General features: G+C 41.0%; 3 protein-coding genes across 11 annotated transcripts in view; 1 reads left to right on the top strand and 2 right to left on the bottom strand.

Annotated features, from left to right (window-relative positions):
- The window catches only part of LOC136440372 (small G protein signaling modulator 3 homolog), a 44,476-nt gene extending 43,054 nt beyond the window's left edge, over positions 1-1,422 (bottom strand). For 6 of the 9 annotated variants that reach the window (XR_010756663.1, XM_066436387.1, XM_066436388.1 and 3 more), the window contains exon 1: positions 1,228-1,421. Coding sequence is in view for 5 of the 9 variants with exons in the window: in XM_066436387.1 (XP_066292484.1) it covers positions 1,228-1,276 (49 nt within the window). In the remaining 4 variants the exon portion in view is untranslated. Of the gene's footprint in view, positions 1-990; positions 1,135-1,227 lie in introns of those variants that run through there. The other 3 variants (XR_010756660.1, XR_010756661.1, XR_010756662.1) reach the window with 2 other exon arrangements.
- A 98-nt stretch (positions 1,423-1,520) lies between these two features.
- On the top strand, positions 1,521-21,805 carry LOC136440373 (ankyrin repeat and SOCS box protein 13-like). Its single transcript, XM_066436392.1, has 4 exons — positions 1,521-2,176; positions 12,167-12,341; positions 15,995-16,524; positions 18,868-21,805. The coding sequence occupies exons 1-4, from the start codon at positions 1,978-1,980 to the stop codon at positions 18,999-19,001; spliced, it is 1,038 nt and encodes a 345-aa protein (XP_066292489.1). The 5' UTR covers positions 1,521-1,977; the 3' UTR covers positions 19,002-21,805.
- Positions 21,806-22,238: 433 nt separating this feature from the next.
- On the bottom strand, positions 22,239-22,932 carry LOC136440377 (histone H2A). The gene has a single exon (XM_066436397.1). The coding sequence runs from the start codon at positions 22,851-22,853 to the stop codon at positions 22,443-22,445; it is 411 nt and encodes a 136-aa protein (XP_066292494.1). The 5' UTR covers positions 22,854-22,932; the 3' UTR covers positions 22,239-22,442.
- Positions 22,933-23,045: the final 113 nt, after the last annotated feature.

Genomic DNA, 23,045 nt, shown 5'->3' with positions numbered 1-23,045 from the left:
CGGTTCCGGACTTGTAAAACGTTTAGGTTCAAGTCCAAAAAAACCTAAACGTCTGGAAACAAGTCCGGACTTGAAAAAAAAATCTCTCACTTATACACTCCTTTTTGTTTCAAACCATCTTAAACCTTCCTTAGATCGTGAAATTTGCACTAGAAAAATATGAAAACATTGCTGTTTTTGTGTTTATAACTGAACCTTTGTGTTAATTACTGACTGTATATAATTCCGTATATATAGTTTTCAAATTACATGTAAAATATCTGCCAATTTGCAATGTTACATGTAACACGAAAAAAATATTCCAAAATTATTGTTCAGGTCCGGACTTTCAAGTCCGGACCTGAACCTAAACCTCTGGACTCGAGTCCGAACCTAAACCTAAACTCGGGTTTCGATCCGCAGCACTAGTCATGTACACCACAACTGTTAAACTAACCTAAATATCTACTACGATAACATTGCCGTAATGCTAGTACCCTCTTTTGCGACACCTTGGACCAAGTCTGCCAGGTTCTCCTGTAACCGCAACACAATTACACCCAAATAAAGGCTTTACCTGGCTCACGTCTTACATGTCAATAACACAGGTGTCTTGTTACCTGCTAGTTTGTCTTATGTATCTTTTTCATTGAGAGCTCAGTGTAACTGATAAATGGCACGCATTTGTGACATGTCTTTAGTTACCTATGGAGCAATCGGAAATAGTGTTCAAATAGATATTAAAGCATTAAACACCTGGCGGTTCCCATGGGAAATTACCTTGACCACATTCAGGGTAAACGCCCCCCTCCCCACGGTTGTGGGAGGTGTCCATTTTTTTAAAGATCTGGCCCTTTAAATGCCGTGCAAACACAATGTAAGGCGCAGTAGTCGTCGTGAAGACCGGGGCAAAGTTGAAACAGCTGCAGACGTACAAATTACTCTAGATCGGAACTAAAATGCCGGCCATGTTTTATCATGTTAAAACCTTTAAAAACGCTTTCTTCCTACATGGTGGGGTAATCCATGGTGGCACCACAGCGACAAACGTAGTCCATATGGGACACACTAACATAGTCTCCGCACATGCCACCTATTATTCTCACAAGTAAACCTACATCTGTGGTAAACTTCTGAAATCATTAACATGTGTATAGGACTAGGACCCGAGTTTATCTGCCAGGTCACGTCAAGCGAAACAGTTGCCAAACCGGGTTAAATCTGACAACACCCAGACATTCAACCTACCCTGATAGCCTCTCCCGCCGTATCCCTCTGCTGTTGGATCGCTGAACATCCCGGCTGTGATCTCCCGTGGATCTTGAGTTCATCAAGAGGCTAGGAAAATAAAGGGAAAGTGATTCCGCCAGGCTCACAGCGGCGACCTTCCAACAACCTGCTTCGTTGTTTACCCGTCTGAGTACAGCAGATAGAGATGTACATATCCCTCCGCAGCGTCCCCTTTATTGAGTCTTCTTTTTCTAGATATTAGAAATAAAAGCCACTAACTACCAAAACAGTGTCTTTTGTCGATTTGACTGCATCCTAAGGTGGGTAGAAAATTGACTATGATTTTCATCCGAGGTTTGAATTGGAACTATATTGTTTACGTGTCACTGCAAAAGTCAGTGCTGCGGTCCACTACGTCACGACAAAAATTCTACGTCCGGGTCGCGTGACGTCATCACATTAAATAAATAAATCTCGCCTCTCGCTCCACCTGCCGTGCACGCCTACGCGCTGTCAATATTTATGTACCGTTCAGCCGGTCCCAAGTCATGATCGGAGGAACGGCAACGTTGGTGCAGGCTGTGCACGATGCGCGCTAGCCGAGGGACTTTTGGCCGGGCCCAATCAATATTACCACCGTCCAAATTTAGTGGGTCAGCTGCTCGTATCGCATAGCGGCCAGGGGGAAATCATCCCGGGCGGATTTGCATTGCAAATCCCCGTCTCATTCCGACTTCTGTGTGGGAGAGTAGGTGGGGAGCGTCTGCCATGGGCCAAGTCCGTTCGCGGCTCAAAAAGATGGGAGCCGGGGTCTCGGCGGTGGAGAGCTTCACGGACCTGCAGAGGCGCGCGTCCGAGTCGGACGATGAGAGCGAGGACTTCACGCTGAGGCACCTGTTCCAGGCCGCCGAGAGGGGGGACCTGCGAACCATGAAGAGGATCGTGGAGGAGAACAGGATCCCCATCGGTAGGTGCAGGAAAAATAGTACTCTCCAAGCAGAGGAGGGGTTCCGGCAGGTTTTTGACGTGTTTTTAGGCGATTTTGTCGGGCTTTCTACTTTGTCATTGTCAAAAAAAAAAGATGACAAAGTAGAAAGCCCGACAAAAACGCCTAAAAACACGTCAAAAACCTGCCGGAACCCCTCCTCTGCTTGGAGAGTAGAAAAATATAAAGTGATAAAAGGTAGAAATCACTGTCAAAGTTTTCTCTTTGCAATCTAACTTGCAATCTCCCATCGTCTCTTATTTGTGTACTTTGCAATCTTCCACTTCTATTGTAGCTCATGAAAAAAATACTGAGGAAGTACTTCAAGTAGCAATTAAATATCATCATTCATCAGTCTGAATAAGGAGAAAATAACCTCCTTGGTCTGAACAAGTAGCCTTAGAACAGTACGATGTTTGGTGATGGTAGAGCCTGAAGCTGAAACAGGATGACACTCAGGCTACTGAACAAGGATATTGGCCTGAACATCAGGGTCCAGCAGTTATCACCAGGGTAGTAATTTGTAAAAAAAACAAACTCAGTAGCTTTAACCTAATACCACAGTCGACCTACATTTTCTGATTGAACACCAATACTCTGGAATGTTGATCAGGGAAGAGAAGGAAGCCTGGTATGATGGTGTTTAATCTCGATAACGTTTCAGGAGACAATTTTTTCCTTCATTCAGTGATGTGTTTTTGATCATGCCCATGCTGTATTTTCTCAAATAAGTGTAGCATTCTCAATTTCTGCTTGTGCTGGTGGCACTATGATGAAAAGTAATACCAGGCAGGGGTTGCACTGATTGGCAATCCCTAAAGGCACCAGGTTAAAGTATGCATATTTTGTAGATTACTGCACATTAGAGAAAATACAGTTTTTTGTTCTAGGCTCTACCAGCCTCTGCGGGTCGCAGGGAAAATAGTAGAAATTGGCCAAATAGAGTCAATTGTATGAAGGGAGTCTATGGCTATGGAGAGAGGGTCAAATATGCTAACTGCGACTTCGAATGTTACCCTCCATGGCCAAAGTCCCCCGGCTAATGTTCTCCCTATAGCTGGCGCGGTTAGTCTGGTAGAGACTAATTTTGTTCTTCCTGAGTGCCCCCAGCTTGTATTGTATTTCCAGAAGGCTTCACTTGTCTTCACATCAGGGGGCCTTTGACGCTTTTCTTTTTCTGATATGACAAGGAGATACAAAAGCTTAATCACAGGAACATAGAAATCAATAAAGATATAGGGAAAACTGTTTTTCAGCACCCCAGTCACTATGTAACATGTGTAATCTGTTCCCAAATTCACATGATTAGAGCTAATCACTGTTTGAAGAACAGTCATTTACAAAGGTAGTGAGAAGCTCACTTGCAGCTTTCTTATGTGATTCATTAGCACAAGAGTGGTGGGTGGGGCTGCACAATAGGTAATATGATACAAGTTATGCTACATGTATTTGTAAATATGGCATAATAATCTAACTATCTAATCAAACTTTTAGAATTCTCTGGACCTGACAGATTTGTTTCTCATCTTCTGTGTAGATGAAATACTAGTAATATTGCAACAATTTTTATCTATTGCATGTATGCATATGTAGAAAAGTATGCATTATTGTAATTTTTATTAAACTTCACAGAATGAAATCTGAGAGGTGTTGGCAACAGGATCGATGCATCCTTTACAAGGCCAACACCTATGAATATAAAATGTCACATTGGATAATTACCCTTAAGTCAAGGATAAAAAGTCACTTGCTTTTTATGTGGCAGTCTGCAATTTAATATGAGTAGGAACAAGAATGATCACAGTCAATCCATGCAATCATAATCTCTTCTAAGTCAGTTTCTAATTCAACAAAACGTCTTTGCCTAGAGTCATGTTGAAACAATATCAAAACCAGGAGTCCACAGCATTGTACAGCTCCCTTTCTGTTGTGTTCACTGCAAGTTATTCTCTGATGTGTTCTTTAAGGTTTGACGGGAAATAAATCAATAAATCTTATGCTGTTTTTGCACATTTTCTCTTTTGATCATAAGCCGTCAAAGGGCTCGAAATAGTGGGTGCATGTGCACCTGTGTGCACCCAAAGTTGGACTTGTGCACCTAATTTCTTTACTGTGGGTGCCCCAGTGCACCTACATATTTTTGTACTCTCTTGGGTAAAAGTTCTCTTGTACACTAGTAATACAGAATATTCTTGAAATGTAAGTATCAGAAAAAGCAAAATAACCTGTATTTGATGTAGTGCTTGGTTGAAATTTCTTAAGAGAGGCAGTAGCGTTAAATTTATGTTTTGCTGACGTTCAACTTAATAAAGTTTATTTTATGTGGTGCACCCAAAATTATTTCTGTTCACCTAATTGTTTGGGTTGGGTGCACCAGTGCACCTATTTCCAAAAACGAATTTCGAGCCCTGCATCACTGAAGAATGAAAGGCTCCAAAGCCTCTTCATCAGCAGCCCAATGAGAAGACTGTGGGTTGGCAGAGGAAGATTACTGCTGCAGCATCAGGCAATCCATATAAAACCAGGTCATCAGCAGCTGGGGCTTTTGGAAACAGAATAAAGCTTCCAACTGCCATGCATAAAACATTTCCAAATTCAGTAAGCCCCAGATGTGGAGACATGCTAGATGTGGGGCCACTACAGAGAGAATAGTATCGTATCATGTTACCTTTTTAGGTCTCACAGGCTTTCCCCTCTTTATCCTATAGTCTATACATACATATACATATTAGTGACCAACCAGCAGAGCTGAAATGAAACCCAAAGCAGTCATAACAAGATGCCGTAGGACACAAACCTCCTTGAAGTAATTAGGCCACACCAATTTAATTTGTTGCTTCTTGGAATAGCCTGTCCTGTTTTTCCCATTTTGACAACAACAAAAAATTGGGTCACTAGCTATTCCCATTCACAAATTTCAACTCCCAATTTTACTATTTGTTCAGTTGTAAAACTCAATAGCCACCAAAATTGATTATAAAGGCCTGCACATACCTAAAAAGTGTGGTCGTGTTGATCATAAGTTATAATTTTCCATTTATTAAAACTATTTGTCAATATATTACATGGCAAAAGGTAATTTTTTGTAACTGAAATTATAGTACTAGGTCAAAGAAAGGGGTGCATTGCATAAACTGAGCCATACAAATTGAATTTTGAATAATCCTCCTATTCTTCATGGTATATAAACCCCAATATCTTCACCCCAGACTATTTGCCAAAAATTTTATTTTATTATTTTTTTCCCCTGTCGCTCCAATTTTTTCTGAAAAAATCCGAGAAGCAACAAATAAAATTTGTGTGGCCTTATGGTGTTTTCAGTGTGGGCTAAGGTGTTTGATACCATCTTTGCCAGAAATTATGAATAATTTCCTTAAAACCTGTTTCCATTTACAGGTACTTTGCAGGTGGTTGTTTATTATAACACTAGGCAGTAACCAATATATATCATGAATGTAATGCCAGCACCCTTGTCTATATTGAAAGAATTAAACACTGCTTTTTTCAACTTTGTGTGGAGTGGAAAAGGAGATAAAATAAAAAGAAAAACATTGGTTGGAAATTACGACCAAGGTGGGCTTCGAATGCTGGATATATACAGTGTAAAGGATGCCCTACTTGCCTCATGGGCCAAACGAATATGTAATGGTAGTGGCTCTTGGAGACATATACCTTCTCACTTTCTCTCAGCAGTAATGGGAAGTGTGAATCTAGTTTTTGAAATGAATTGGATTGAAGAAAAGCACTTGAGTGAGTTACCTATCTTTTACAAACAGATCATTGCTGCTTGGCAAAATGCAAATGCTGTTTGTACAAAGCCACATACAACAGAGAACATTCAAAACCAGGTTATCTGGGGGCATAGACATGTATTATCACAAGGTAAACCCTTGTTTTACCCCCATTGGATTAAATCTGGTTTTATATATATAAAAGACATACTGCATAATGGTAAACTTCTAGCAGATAAGACCTGTTTTCAGAAGTTGAAAATAAAGCGAAACTGGGCTTGTGAGCTCCTGACTTTAAAACAAGCTATACCTAGACAGTGGAAATGTGGGACTTGTAATGTATCCAGTAAGAAAAGTGAAGCATTGCCCACTTTGTATGTGCTTTCTGCGAAAAAGGTGAAAACTGTAGACACTATTAAAACCTCTGATTTATATCAAAATGTTGTTCAACAAAAATTTATGTCACCATATGTGGAAAAGAAATGGGAAATGTTTTTTGAGTGTAAGTTCAACTGGAAAAACATATGGCAGAACCAGATAAATCCCACATTGGGAACACATATGTCACAAACTAATTATAAAATACTACACGAAATACTACCTTGTGGAAAACTTTTGTGTGTTTGGAAAAATATGTCGAGCAAATGTAATATATGTAACTGTGTTGAGGATTACAAGCATCTTTTCTTAACGTGTAAATGTCTCACAACATTCTGGAAAAACTTTTGTAATGTGATATATAAATGTTTTAAGTGTACTATAGAAGTAAGCCTGATAGAAATTGTACTGGGATATAAAACAAACCACCCCTATAACACATCTGAAATATATGTAACAATCAATTTACTTATATGCATTGCAAAGAAAGTCATATTTAGAAACTGGTGCAATAACAGAAACAGTGACAAGTACATACCAATAGACATATTCAGCATTTTTAAATCAGAAGTCAATTTACTTTTCAATCTGGTAAACAACAGAAACAATAGAACATGCAAGCATGTACTGTCCAATTTGTGAACTGTGAACTGTTAAATCTGTATTTTTTGTATGTATTGTATTTTGAGTATTTTGAATAAAGCTTTGAAAAAAAAAAAAAAAAAAAAAGTAACCAAGGCAGTGTAGCAAGTCTGAGCCTAACCTCTACTTGGAGAGTAGCTAATTGGGCCCCTGCTAGCGAAAGCAAACATTTAAAAAAAAATTTTTCTAATAATTTTTTTTTCAAACTTTATTAACATGCATAGTAATACATAAAAATACATGGGAAATCCTACTAATTGTAGTGTGGATTGAAATTACAATGATGGTTTTAAATATTGTAAATGCTTATCTATTTCTATGATGTTCTTGAGTCTGTTTCTAAAGAGGGCAAAATTTGGTTTGACATTTTGAACAAAACATAAATATACACGGTACTTAGCAATAAGAATACAGTGTGCAAGTGTGGTAACAGGGTGATAACCTTCAATTATACAATATATGATCATCTTTTCATTTAGGACCAGGTCCTGTTTGGTGCAACGTTTCCACCAGATACAGAAAGCAAACATTAGGCAAACGACAGCTGTGATCATGATGAGCTGTACCACCCTTCCTTCAAGAGGATGGTGTCTAACATCTGCATTCATCATAAGGACCTCAAAAACCACTGACATGCCAAAATTCAATCAAATCCATCCAGAGGATCTCGAGTTGTTAGTGGCTGCAAACACACAGAAAAAACAGGTCGTTCAAATTATGAAAGTCTTATCTTAGCAAAGAAGACTATTGTAGCATTTCCCCATCATGTAACTTAAAGACCCTGATTTGCTAGCCTGTAGCCGGCAAAATGCTTACGGGGGTGGTTGATGGTTACAGGCTGGCTGCAAAAAGTATATCATTAAGCCCCCCAAAAGGCTGGTTCTGAGCCTGCAACGGAGGCTACTGATTTGCATGGTTTATATCTAATATGTATCTATATTTCATAAGTAAAATGTTCTACTTTAATTATGTTCCTAATGTCACAAGAATGAAATTCTTCATTTAACACTACAGAATTATAGTATTTTTTCATTTATCATGCAAATTAAGATTTCATTTGTATAACTAATATCTCTTGATATTCCTCTCATTCTTAGTTATCACATGTTTGAGAGGACTATCATGAAATACAGTTGAATTACATCTCTGCTCATTAATTTTGCAAATTAGCCCCACATTTGCATAGTTTGTATCTAATTAAGTAAATCATTACTCGAGCTAATGTATCTACAAAAAATAATGGTGATCTGTCATCCCCTTCTTGAGTTATCTCTTTCAAAGTCTGAAACAAAATCAGCCGCTGCAGTTCCAAAAAAGCCACTAGGGGGCCCAAACCTACACCACTTACTCTCTGCCCGAAGAGCTATCCACCACTGAAAAATCAAAACCACAGCACATCCAAAACACAAGTTCTGCTGCAGTGCCCTAGAAAGCCAATAGGGGGCCCATTATCAATCCTGACCTTCGTTTTTCCGACCCCTACCCACCTACTAAATACAGGTCATGAAATCATTTAAACCTCCCTTCTTTATTCTGCTATGTCATTGTTTTAACTATTAAAGGCTGGGAAAGAAGAAATGTCTACATGTACCTTGATGCCTTTTACTTATACAGTATACTTGTAGTTGCTGCCACATTCAATTCCTAATTACAATGTATCGGACAATGTCCTCCCAGTTTTCCAAGAGAACAACCCAAAATTACAGTTCCGCAGGGCCTTGTACTAAAAATCCAGTAGGTCTTACATTTTCTATGCAGCAGACACTTTGTAGATGATTGCATTCTGAACACCACTTCCCTAAGGCTTTGGTAAAAAGGCTGGGGTTGGCAAGGTTCATGTTACCAGTGGCAGTGGCAGTTGGGATGCTCAAATTGATGGCTCCTGGCAGGATGGGTCCACCGAGGGATTTTCAAGTTTGAAGGGGAATCTTGGGATGCATGAAATAAGGGCGAAACATCATCAGTCTAGCAAGTGAAGAATACTTCAATTCGTGCATGACTCTACATTGTTGACCTATTTTACCATTCGTGGTCATTCGGTAAAAAGACTATCTGCCTTAGGGAATAGATAGCATGATTTATAAAACAAATATGATGTACATTTATAGTACTCGCATATTCTTGGTGTGAGCATACTAATTAGTGATTACCTTATCCCTATTCCATTTCCATAAGACAGTTTTATAGCTTATTTGATGGATGCTTTGGTCAAAACAGAGAGCAGGGAAAAGGGACAAAAAATAATCAAATGGTGACCTACCCAATCAAAATACTTAATGCCAAATTGATGGTTTATGTAGACACTGTGGTTAAGGTGTAAAAAGGTATAAAAAGAGATACAGTATCAGTGTCCCTCAGTATCCCTGGCACGTGCACAGGCCTTAGTGTGGAGGCCAGGGCTTTTCAAGCTGTAAAATGTGATGATAAAGACTGCTAGATATTGCTGTCTTGGTGTAGTAAAGGGGATCCCTCGACCAATCCCTTATACGAGGGCCTGCATGCCCCTTTTACGTAGAGCGTAATCGGCCGTTTTAATTTTACGTAGAGCGTTGCCGACCACTCCATTATTTAGCGTAGAGCGTAGGGAGGCTTTTCTGAATTTAGCGTAGAGCGTAGGGAGGCTTTCTGAATTTAGCGTATTACGTAGCCGGCCCTCCGAATTTAGCGTAGAGCGTTGTCGGGACCCCCCCATGCAGGCCCTCTTATACATGTACATGTGTGGCTTCATGGCTTGCTGCCTTCGGATCCAATGTCTGAGAGAAATGACGGCATGCAAACGTCAATGACGAAAATCACTGTCAAAATTTGTGCTTCAGAGATTGTTGACACCAACAAAAATGTATGAATTGGCAATAAATCAAGTAGGCAAACAAGACAAGAGGTGAACAGCAGGGGACTGGAATATTCTGAATTAAGATTTTAACGATTATTACTAAGACATACTATGACATGATAACATGTAACCAAAGACATCATCATATTGAAAACTTCTTCAATATGATGTCTTTAATGCAACTGTCGTAGCCTAAATGTTACAGGCTGGCAACAGCTGTAGTATATCTTAAACATGACCTGGTGGTTTTCAAAGTCAGAGGGAGCCAAACAGTCTTGGATTTACTGCCAGCGCTGACTGTCAACCTCACAAATAGCAACACAAAAATGTAAACCAAGTCCTTTGATTCAATGTCGAGTGTTTGATCATGTTGACATCTGCACTGTGTTAAATCATCAACTTAACAATGTTCACATTGTACATGGTTTGTTGGGTATATAGAATACAATCATGACTTGTTAATGGTTCGAAATCCAGTTTTGCAAATAGGTGCACTGGTGCACCCTACCAAGAGAATTAGGTGCACAGAAAGAAAATTGGGTGCACCACATAGAATAAAGTTGAATGTCAGCAAAACATAATTACAGTTTAATGATCTTGTAATAATAATTAAGAACTTCAATCTGTAATTCTATAGCTTCCAATTTTCAGACAAGTAGTGCATCAAAGAAAGTGCAACAAAGGGTTATATTGCTTTTTCTGATACTGTTTACTAGTGTACTATTATAATAGTACCATTACCCTATAGCCTGCAAAAATATCTAGGTGCACTAGTGCACCCACAGTCAAAAATCAGGTGCACAGCTCCAATTTTGGGTGCACACAGGTGCACATGCACCCACTATTTCGAGCCTTGATTCCTTCTAATGTTTGCTTTAGCCACAACCCTCAATGTGCATGTCTACCTTGTCCAGACTGCTGCTCGTTATTCCACTGCACTGCGAGAATATCTAATGAGAAACGTTCGGTAGCCGGGGTAGGTGTCATTTAAAGGAATGTCTAAAAATGGTCTTGTCCCTGTAGCATAGGATACATTTAATCTCCAAGCAGATCTATAGGTTGCATAAAGACCGTATCAAACTGGCAGAGGAAGTACGTTTCAGATCTATAGGTTGCATAAAGACCATATCAAACTGGCAGAGGAAGTACGTTTCGCAACCTTAGATTGCGGTCTTTGCAATCTATTGGGTCTGGTTGGAGACTAGGATACATTCCCTTTAGACAAATATTCAAGTCAACAGGTATCTCTAACTGATGTTGACTAGATGTTAACACAATATAAAAACCCTTTAGAACTGTACAATTGACATATCATTATATAATGATTCCAGTACTACACTTGATAGTACATGACTTTATACAATGTGTGATTTGAATTTTATACAAATTCAGCAGTAAGAGCTAGATATATTTCTTGATCTTGACAATGGGGAATACCGTAGATGCAGATAAAATCTCTTCCCCAGTTTAAGTAGCCTGAAAGCAGTCAGTTTTGCATATTTTGGTCCCATTCCTTCACTCCATTATCTAGAGTATCTTAAGAGTAAGATCTGGTGCCTGCTTTGATGTACTGTTCTTAAACTTAAACATTAAAGAGTAATCTCTTGTGCCTGCTTTGATATACTGTTCTTTAACTTAAACGTTAAAGAGAAATCTCTTGGGACTGTATTGATGCGTTTCTCTTAAGAGTCTAATCTCTGGAGCCTTCTTTGAAGTATTGTTCCTTAGAATGTGTCAGATGTTTCATGGTCCATCACTCTGCATTGCATACAGATAAGATGATAGCGCTTCAGTGCCTTTCAGTCTGCTCAAAATTTACCGTCAGAAACATCTTTCCAAACGACGCGTCCGGAGAATGATGATGCACTGTTACAGTTATCACAAGATTCCCATCATGTGATTCATGTGGGGGTGTTACTTCCTTGTCGAGATGAAACAGTTGTTTTAGACTGTATCTAGTCTGGAAACCATTATGGTTGACATTATAACCCCTGAGATCATTCAGACTGGTGTAACATTAGACTTGAAGTAGTAAACTTGATTGTACTGTCTGATAAGGTATCATCTTTCCTCTCTCAATGAAACAAAGCGTTGCAGTCACCTAAGACATTTTCCTGATGAGCTAACATCTATACACCAAAAATAATTACTCAAGCAACTGGATAAATTTTGAAACAGTCAGACGTTTCAGACAGCATCCACTGTCTTTCGTCGGTGACTAACGATAGGACTGAGAACACCAGGTTTTATGCCAAAACTCTGAAAGATATGTTAATGAGGTTAAGACAATTTAGGATGTCTTGAAGTAGTCTTTAAAAGAAGATTGATTCAAGACAAAGTTCATAAACGTATTAACATCTGTACACTCTGATGTCTCTTATGTTGCAGATATAACAGATAACAGTGCGTGTACCCCGCTGTTCATGGCTGCTAAAGATGGCCACCATGAATGTGTTTCTCTGCTGCTGAGGCAGGGGGCTCTGGCAGATGGCCTTCGAGACGTGAGCTCATCGTGGACCCCACTGTGGATTGCATCCTCCGGTGGACATACAGAATGTGTCAGGTCTGTGTGGGCTTCTGTTTGTTAGGTAGATGCTGGAATGTTATCACGTCTACATCTTCTCCTGACAGGTGGACATGTTGAGTAAGATGGTTGGGGTTTGCGGAAAAGGCTGGGCTGTCTACCTGGCCTGTCTGGCTGGCCTGTCTACCTGGGCTGTCTACCACGTCAGGCTACTCAGAAACCCCCATTCATATCCCCACAAATTGTGAGGCTCCAGTGCAGTGGCGCCCCCTAGCGGATTTTAGAAAAATCACACCCATTACAGTGGGCACGGTACCGATCGTCATTCGAAACCGCGATTTTTGTCCCCTCTTCTTGATTCCTACAAACTTAAGATTAATTGTAACATCGTCTGAAACCAAACCAGGTGTTCCCTTCTCATGGTTCTATCGTCATTTTTGTACGTTATCCAAATGAACTCTCAAAAACGTGGACGTCCATGGGAGAAGAGCGGGGACGAGGAACGCCCCACTGCATCAGAGGCCACACCACCCCACCTGACACCACCCGAAGAATTCTGGTGTTCGGGAGGCGAAGTATGAAAATGTCTGGGGCCAGATCAACGTGCGAGGGGGGTGGAAGGATGAGCGGTATCTGCTGCGAAAACCCACCGGATACTGGACGACGAATTCCATATCGCCCATCGCGACGTAATGCCCAAGTGTGCTAGACATGATCATGAGTTTCTATCCTAACCCACGCGGCAGGGACATAAATGGACTTGAACTCAAGTTGAAGTCGGAAGGTTAATCAATCTCAAGCTCAGATTAATCTCACCCCAGTTATAATGTACGTGTACCATGTGTGTAACGTGTACTGGTTCTTTTAGCACTGACACCACGTAACGTATATCATTTAGAGTTCATTTTGAAAAATAAAACATTTGCACTTGTATCTGATGTAGCATTTTCTTCCCTCCCCGCTCTCTGTTAGAAAAAAAAATCACGTCTGCCAGCCTGGGCAGAGGAAATCGTTCTGTGCCTGGTTGGCTTGCAGGCGAAACATGATACGGCCGGCCCGGCTTGCACGCGCTGGCAGAATGTTTTGAAACACAGCGGGGCTAGCGATCGTCCCAGGTGTCTGTAAGCAATTATTTTTTTAACCTTTGCCGGTATACCAGTGTTGTTATGTACGTAAATCAGCATTATACGTCAGGGTGTGCCATTTAGGGTATGACATTGATCAAAACTTGATGAGGAATACTTCAGACATCGTTATACCAAAAACTGGCCGAAAGAGATTAGAAACAGAACGTATAATAGTTTAAAATTGTATCAAATATCCATTTATCGATAAATAGATATACAATAGATGCATGATAATCGTTGCAAAACATGTTTATCTTCCAAAAGCCAAACAAATGAATAAAATAAATAAGATAAAGATAGAGTGTGGAGCAGGAGAACCAGTTGTCCAGCCGGTGTAATGCATGGCGGTGTATTACAGGGACTATCATGTAACAGTGATAGCATCACACCAACTGCTCAGCCTATGGGTCATGACCTTTTAGTCTTTTAGCCTAGTGGTTCGGGTGCGTGTGAGATTGTGATCCGGAGCCCGTGTTGCGTCCTTTCCTTTGTTACATCGGGGTGGGGTTCTGTGTAACATTGTCCTGGTGCCTGGCTTGATTACAAACAATGAAACTGCTGTATTATATTGTTTCAAAGCAGACGATCGTTAAAAAGCGAAAGTGTCAGTCATTTTTACCAAGGAGGTTACCTCCTTGTTTTTACTTCCGCCGACAGCCACGTGGTAACATACTCCGGTCCATCCCGCCTACAGCCGGCCGGCCCGACCGTAAGGCACGTGGTTCCTTTGTTTATCAAAACTGTCAGTATCGCCGTGTTCCCAATTTCACCCTGTCCCACAACTTACGAAATGACAGTTACACAAGTTAGCCTACACGGGAAGTCAATGGTAGACTGGGAGACCCCGGTTGGAGCTGGGAGGCTGTAGGTAACGTTACTAGCTATAGCCATACTACCCTCCCCAATGTCTATTGAAACAGCGCCCTCCATGCCAGTGAAGCATGGAGTGAAGCACATCGTTCCATGAGTGAAGCAAGCTTGAAGAACATGGTCACAAGATGTAAGATGGCGATCGAAAGCTCCGAGCGACATCAGTGACTTTTGAGAGTTCCTTTGGATAACATACTAAAAAGGCGATAGAATCATGAGAAGGGAACGCCATGTTTGGTTTCAGACGATGTTGCATTTAGTATAAACTTTGTAGGAATCAAGAAGAGGGGACGAAAATCGCGATTTCGAATGACGAATGCTTTACCGCAACCCAATGGGTGTGGTTTTAAAACATTCCGCTAGGGGGCGCTAGAGGGTGCGGCTATACTGGTACGTAACAATTTGTGGGGATATGAATGGGGGTTTCTAAGTGGCCTGACGTGGTAGACAGCCCAGGTAGACAGGCCAGCCAGACAGGCCAGGTAGACAGCCCAGCTTTTTCCGCAAACCCAAGATGGTTGCACTAGTTTGCAAGACATACTGCAAATGCATTTATGTTCGCATGGTTTTTGTTTCGCGCACAGGGGAAAATGGAGTGTTCGCGGTGGTTTTAAGTTCGCAGCAGTGCTATAGTCACATACTACAATATTGGACATAAAAGCACCGCGAACATTTCTGCATTTACAGTATTAGCCATGTGCTGTCTTGCAGGCTTAACTTTTAAGTTTGAGGCCTGTTGCTGAAATGTCAGGAACATCTAGAGCTAGACTGGCTCTATTTTTACATGTGCTTTCAGTACATATGCAAATCTGACATTTGACTACACGGCACAGTGGAGGCCTAGATTATCATAGCTACATTTACGAATTAGGATATACTATTCTTGTTACGTGTAAACCTAACAAACTAGATGCATACAATGAATTTATATCACTTTGTTAGGATGAACTGAAATTCAACCATTTTAGTCAACTCTTATATATTGAGCTGTTTGTATATACGGTGCTAGCCTTGGTGCTGAAAACTACATCCGACAAAGTTGATGCTTTAAACTGGACGGAGCAGAGTGCATATAACTGTGCTGTTTGAAAAACTAAAGCTACTGTTGGTTCTTGTGCATGTTGTTTATGGCATACAGATCCCTCTTGTGACTTGGGACTGTTGAAAGTTTCTGACAAAAAGCATGAAACCTGTTACACAGATATTTTTGGCCAATTCTATTCCCAATTATTGTTCGCCTCCAGTGACAAATGCACTGTCAGTTAAAGCATGAAATGGGAACATGCCAGCAGGAATGATAGAGTGGATGTCATAATTGGTACAGGGTTCTGAATATGGAAAAGTCTGACTGTTTTCCTCTTTATGGATGGGGAAAAGCACAGTATGGCTGCCAGATAATCAATGATACCCACGGTCAAATCCGGATTTACCATTGGTTTTAAATGACATCAATAGTCTTGAATAGGAAAGGAGAATTCAGTGTAATTCTATGTGGGATATATCTATCAGATACATGCCACTAGACAATGCTACAAAGGCATTGTCAAGTTGTCGTGTACACACAAAGACAGACACACATACACACACATGAACGCTGACGAAAACAAAACCTTCTGGGAGAAGGTAAATATGGCACATGTTTAGCCTGTTTACCGTACTATAAACTAAACTAATTTGTTCCAATTTTTATTTCAGACTTCTCATAGATGCAGGTGCTAACCTGGAGTGTAAATACCCCGAGACACCGCTGTACGTGGCAACCAGGGAGGGCCACGCCCCTGTTGTCAAGCTCCTCCTACAGGCTGGAGCACTAACAGAATTTTCCGGAATTCCCCACCACTCTCTGATCGAGGCGGCCATGCACGGACACAGGGACTATCTGGAGTGCATCCATCTGATTGCCCTGTCGGGGTGTGACTTGGACGAACCTGTTAACCAGTACCAGCAGACTGCGCTGCACCTCTGCAGTATCAATAAGAACGGGGCGTGCATGAACACGTTGTTGGCGCACGGGGCCTCAGTCAACGTAACATCAAACTACTTTCTTGTCGGTGTGACGCCGTTGCACCTGGCTACCAAGTCGGGATGTGAACACTTGATCAAGCTGTTGGTCACCCACGGGGCAGATGTGTACCTCACTGATGAGAACGGGCGGAGAGCGTCTGACTGGGCTAACTCCGCCGGGAAAAATACCGGCTGCTATCGGTATCTGAAATATGCAGAAAGTAAGTACACTGTCGTTAGGCTGAAGGGTATTGAGCACCCACATGTTGATATGTCAATGGGAAAATTAGAAGGTGGTCCTTATGTAGAGGTAGTCACTTGTACAGGCTCCACTATAGTTATTAACTACAGCTATAACGCAGTACAATGTGTTTTATGCCCAGAAAATGAACATTTGGTGTACATGTGTTCCCTTTGCACCGGGCCTGAGCACTCAGACACAGGTAGGCAGGTTCCCTCAGCCCGCCCAGCTTATATGTTATATTATTCACTGAAAGAAACATAACATGATTCATATTCCGTTTTTGCATAGGCCAAAACCCTGGGTCACATTTCGACTTAACAAGCCTAGCCGTTTTCAAAAATCAGCAGGTTTGGGCTCCTTGTGCCCTGCGGTTTAACTCCTGGGGGTATTGTAATTCACTGGTATTCTTTGAGTAAGCAGAGTACCTATGCAAGCTGAATGTGGTTGGTTATGGCTTTCAAATGGAGACCTGAATTTGCCGCTGGTGGTCTAATACGAAGCTGATGCAAATTGTTTAGGAAGCTGGTATAATGCTAGTGGTGGAATCACAAATTAGACCAAACCTCTTTATGGCCCAATCTGGATAACTCATAATCCACAAATGGATTTACAAGGGTCATAATATCAAGCCATTGCCTGTAAAATGTCTGTAACCTTTAGAACAGTGGTCATAGTCAAGTTTTTTTCACTGAAATATTACTATGCCATATTCACCTTAGATTGCATGGAAATCTAGGATGAAATGATCATCATCAATGAAGTGAAAACCTTGCAGAATTGTTTTTAAAAGACAATAATATGAAACGACTTTGATCATCCCTTTCACACCCTCAGATGCAACCTCCAGGGTGTTGATATCATAATAGTCAGTACTTTTGTATGTAGTGAGCCACGGTTATATTTTATACTGTATAGCCTGTATCTTTGTTTCAAAACATGGCAGATTGACAGTATGATGCATTTTGTAAGGATTTGTTATCTTCAGCAATATATATTTACAGATAACCCAATCCCCTTGTTAGTGCTTTCTGTTGTAAGCTGTAATTAATGTTATACATAAATCATTTTCTGCTCCGCTGATTGCTATAGAGCTGTCATTTATCAGATACTGCTTTCATTGTTTATCATGAAGTAGCTAGGACACAGCAATTTTCCACTGACAAATCTCCTTCAGAGGGTAAAGGTTTGTACCATCATATCTCATGCATAATCATAATTTCATACTAGTTGATATGGCACTAGGCATGCTTTTGCAGAAATGCAAATGTGACAAAATTGAGAGAATTTGATAAAAGGCAGAAAAGATGAAATATGAAAATGGAATATAGATGTTACATACTAAAAATCCCAGATGAAAATTACTGAGAAATATCATCTCAGTAAAAAGCATTCTTTTGAAGTCTCGCAGATATCCATTACACAGTGGCAGTAGAAATGAACCCAACATTGCTGCTTGCCAAGAATGATATTCAAATTCAAAATGGACTGCAGGTGTGTCAGAGCTGTTATGTATGCTGCATGCATCTCACCCTTCATGCGTGACATTTTCTAGACATGTTTTCCAGTCTCTGAGGATTCTTCAATTTCAATTCACTCAATCAATGCTGCTTCAGGAGCAGGGCTTCCATTTTTCATGTGGACAACAGACCGTAATTGAATGGGCTTTAGCAGACTGTGTAACCTTTGATAATCTGCCGCCAAGGGCATTGGAAGATTATAAGAGGCAACCTGACCTTAACTTGGGCCTAAAAGCTCACCCACTGTTTTCCATTTTTGTAATCTGAACTGAGTTCGAATCCCTGACAGGTCCCGATGTTGTGCTCTTGGGAAAGGCACATAACACCAATTTCCCCACTTGACTCAGGTGTAGATTAGTACCTGCATTGTGTAGCTTCTGCGGGACGTTCCTCAGATAGCCAAACCTTGAGCATATTGAAGAACCCACCACACCATCAAAAAGAGTAGGGGTCCATCCCCTTGGGGGTGGTTCAAATAAAACCATCTGAATATACAGCGTGTACTCTTCAGTACAAAACTGGTATTTTACGTCATGAGGCGGTTTACCCGGTATGCAATACTAACAAACAAACAAACAAACACACAAACATATGCCTTGACCACTAATTAGGCAACATTCCCAGGCTAACCATACATACTCAGTTCAAAGAAGTGCAATCATGTAATGGAAGATTGATTTAAGGATCATATGGGTCAGAAACCCATGGTCATTTCACATTCCTCTTTGCTGTGCTGGGCCATTATCCCCAAACATATGTCTGGACCACTGATTAGGCAACATTCTCCCTTTCACCTCCTCCAGGTAACCCCCGACCCCTGGTGTACCTTGCCAGGTGGGCCGTGAGGAAGACGCTGGGCAGGAAAAGACTGCAGCACATCAACGACCTGGCTGTCCCGCCCAACCTGGTCAGCTTCCTATGGTACAAGACCAACTAATGGGGGAGGCAGCCATCTTTACTAGCACATTCTCTGTCCTCACAGTCTGCTGGAAATGATATTGATGAAACATGATCTGTTCATACATCTACACATGTACAAAGAAGCGAGAAGAAGTTGACTCTAGTGTATATTTCACTGTTTATGTCACTTACATGTTAGTTAGGTTTATGTTAAAGGACCTTGGGGCACGAATATACAATAAAGGTCTTTATTCATTCATTCATTCATTGATGTCATGGTTTGACCAAGTTCAGGAGCACAGCGAGAAAGCCTATTGAGTTTTGTCATGTATCTATGTGTATGCAACAAGGAACAGAGATTGGCTTTTTTGACTGGCTATTACATGTAACTCAGTTTGTGTTACTCGTACATTTTCTGTCCTCACAGTCTGCTGATATCATGGTTTGACCAAGTTCAGGAGCACAGCGAGAAAGCCTATTGAGTTTTGTCATGTATTTTTGTGTATGTAACAAGGAACAGAGATTGGCTTTTTTTGACTGGCTATCGACTCAGTTTGTGTTACTAAGCCTAGCCGAGACCAACAGAAATAGATAGATGTGGCCTTCTGAATGCTGGTAGTTAAATGTGCCGATTTGAATGAAATTTTCAATACAATAAAAATTGTATCTTGATACACATACTATTGCTTCATGGTACAACCTGTAAGTTTAGATATCTGTACAAAATGGACAAGTGGCATCTTCCAGAATGATGATCGCATCAAATTTAGGCGTTGCTCAGACTATATTATGTAGCTTTTCTAAATTGATGCCTTCTGAAATGCATCTTGTGCATTGAAGCCAAACTCAAATAAATTAATGGTCTGCTAAGACAGAATGATCATGTTTGAGGATTGCCGCAAATTTCATGAATATAATTAATCTTGGGTAGATGCCATTGACTTTGAATATTGGAATTTGTAAGAACATTAGGAACATGTAACAGCTGGCTGACTGGGCTGAATATTTCCTGATGAATATCATCCAGTAATATACACATGAAAAGTATTCTGTTGTACTATTAGATATTGCAATATTACAATGCTGTAAATGTGGATGATGAATATTGTTGCATTAGCAAAACCTGTAAATTTGCCCTGTTAAACAAAGCCATGTTTGAGCTCATGTACCAAGATGGAACTGAAAATAAGTCAGTCTCCATTATGGCATTACAGGTGATTACATAAATTTGCTTGCCATCTCCTTTGATCATCACCTGACCTAGGTCCCTGTTAGCAATTAAGCAAAGGTTTGTAGGCTTGAAAGATGCAACCATACATCTAAGGTAGCGAGTGTAGGAGCCCCGGTAGAAATAGGATGGCACCCAGGCTAACCATACATACTCAGTTCTAAGAGAAGTGCAATCATGTAATGGGAAGATTGATTTAAGGATGGGTCAGAAACCCGTGGTCATTTCACGTTCCTCTTTGCTGTGCTGGGCCATTATCCCCAAGCAGATTTACTGGTGGCAAGACAGTGTCCATGAGCCAAAACAATATCCAGCAGTAGCCTCCGTTGCAGGCTCTGAATCGGCTTTTTGGGAGGCTAAATAATACACTTTTTGCAGCCAACCCGTAACCATCAGCCAACCCTGTAACTATCAGCCGGCTGATAGTTACAGGGTTGGCTGATGGTTACGGGTTAGCTGCAAAAAGTGTATTATTTAGCCTCCCAAAAAGCCGATTCAGAGCCTGCAACGGAGGCTAGGCAGGGCCTGGCCCATGGATATTGCCTTGCTACGGGTTGATCTGCTTGGAGACTCAGGGCCATATATGGAAAATTTGCAAAACCTTTCGGATCAGTCATAGGTCATGAATTAGTCAAAATGGATTTTCAGCTGCTTCTCATTATGTATGTATGTCTGTATTTTTCTTCTTCTAGAGATTATATCCCTAAATTATTTTTTACCCATCCCCGAAGGATCCTACAGTACATGTAGTATGTGGCTGTTGGTGTGCTCTCCAGTCACAGTCTGTCATGTAATCTGAAGAAACCCGAGTCATGCCACATCAAGCCACCATATCCATTTGACATTCAAATAAGAAATGTTACTCTTGATTCAGTAACACCAAGTGTAGAATCTCTTTGGTAGCACTTGCTGACTACTTCATGTTAAAATTTGATATATTGTATGTCAAATGTGATGAACTGCTGAAAATGTTTTTCTCTTTACCAACGTATTACCTGGTTTATAGGGGATGACAAGGACAATATTGGTCTACTGTTGGTTGTTACTATATAAGTAATTTCCTTGTGTGGTGGCAATAACTGAATTTTCATGCCAAACCTTCTGGGATCAACCTTATCAGCTTGGTAGGCTGTTTGACTTGCTTTTTATCTCCAGAAGGTAAAAGTAAAACATCAGAATACTATATCAGTGAAAAGTACCCAGGACTTGACTTTTGAAAAGCATAATTTTCTACATCTTGTAGATTCTTACATGCTGATAGCAGCTGATTCACAATGTGATCAAGTGAAGTAGTGTAAAAATGCATGTATCATGCTATGAATATTGAAGGCTCTATTAACCAAGGAGGTAAAAAGGAAATTCTTATTTTTAACCTCCTTGTACTAACAGAGACTGCTAGGCTGGTGCTACCCAAAACATGTGTGAGTTGAGCCAATGGTAGATCTTTTGGTCAGATTAGGGTAAGAGGATTACACATTTACTCTGTTAAGTATGCTAAGTTAGTGTAGTCATGTTTGTTCCTTAAAATCTATGGACATGGCATGAGCATTTTGTTGCAATACCGCTTGTTAAGTTGGAAGATTTCATGATGAGACAACATGGAGTATGATTAACTTCTTTGTGTCCCTGTGTCCTAGTATTTCTTGGCTACTTAACAACCTATAGCTTAGCCTGGATGCGAGATCCACAATCTCTAAGATATCTATCGAGATTGAGGGTCTGGCATCTAGGCTACCTATAGCTGTATATGATGACAAAATGGGCTGCTACATTTTATTCTTTTTGAGGCGACATTATGGTTTTTGAACATAGCTTCCCATATAACAAAACCAGTAAAATCCTACAAGATAGAACTATACCATACCACATGAAATATAGTCATGTGAAGCCTCTGATCTGGGATTTTTTGGGAGGGGGTGGGAACATGGGTTCAATCCATATGTGCAGGATGGCCATATTTGGTAATTTCATCTAGAGACTACCAGGGCTGCTCAACCCAAAGCACACTCACACCTTTTGTAATGAATTTAAGGACCAGAGGTGATATCTATCATGACCCATTAACTTTATTCAAGTCCATCATTAATTTGACCTTGATTCTACTCTACTCTGCTCTTGATAGCCGTGACTATTACCTTGATACTCCATACAAAAAAAAGGCATAATACTATAAAACGTGGTGCGATAGTCCTTTTGGGAATATGTGGGTGGCCCTGAAAAGGGCCGGGGTTACTCATGGCCATTGTCTGCTCAATACTCTTGACTTTGACTCGATTTCTTGCCCTTGCCCAACCCTGCAGCTGTCTTCTTGGGCAGGAGCACGGCGTGGATGTTGGGCAGCACACCTCCCTGGGCGATGGTCACGCCGGACAAGAGCTTGTTCAACTCCTCGTCGTTACGGACGGCCAGCTGAAGATGACGCGGGATGATCCTAGATTTCTTGTTGTCACGGGCAGCGTTGCCGGCCAGCTCGAGGATCTCAGCGGTCAGGTACTCCAGCACGGCGGCCAGGTAGACTGGTGCGCCGGCACCGACACGCTCGGCATAGTTGCCCCTGCGCAGGAAACGGTGCACACGGCTGACTGGGAACTGCAAACCTGCCCGAGAGGAGCGACTCTTGGACTTCCCCTTAACTTTTCCTCCCTTGCCACGAGCAGACATGGTTTAATGAACGTATAGGGGACGGAGTATACAGCAAAAAGGATGTGCGAAAACGATGATCTGCCTACAAAATGTAGTTATACCAAAGGAGGGGATCCAGTCAGACATCATGGTTAACCAATCACAGGCCACCGTTTACCTATTCACCAATCGCCACTCGAATAGTAACCCTGCTTTCTAACACGTCCGCGT

The sequence above is a fragment of the Branchiostoma lanceolatum genome, chromosome 8 (assembly GCF_035083965.1).
Source record: "Branchiostoma lanceolatum isolate klBraLanc5 chromosome 8, klBraLanc5.hap2, whole genome shotgun sequence".
NCBI lineage: Eukaryota > Metazoa > Chordata > Leptocardii > Amphioxiformes > Branchiostomatidae > Branchiostoma > Branchiostoma lanceolatum.
The sequence above is the reverse complement of the archived record's forward strand: the minus strand, read 5'-3'. Positions and strand labels throughout refer to the sequence as shown.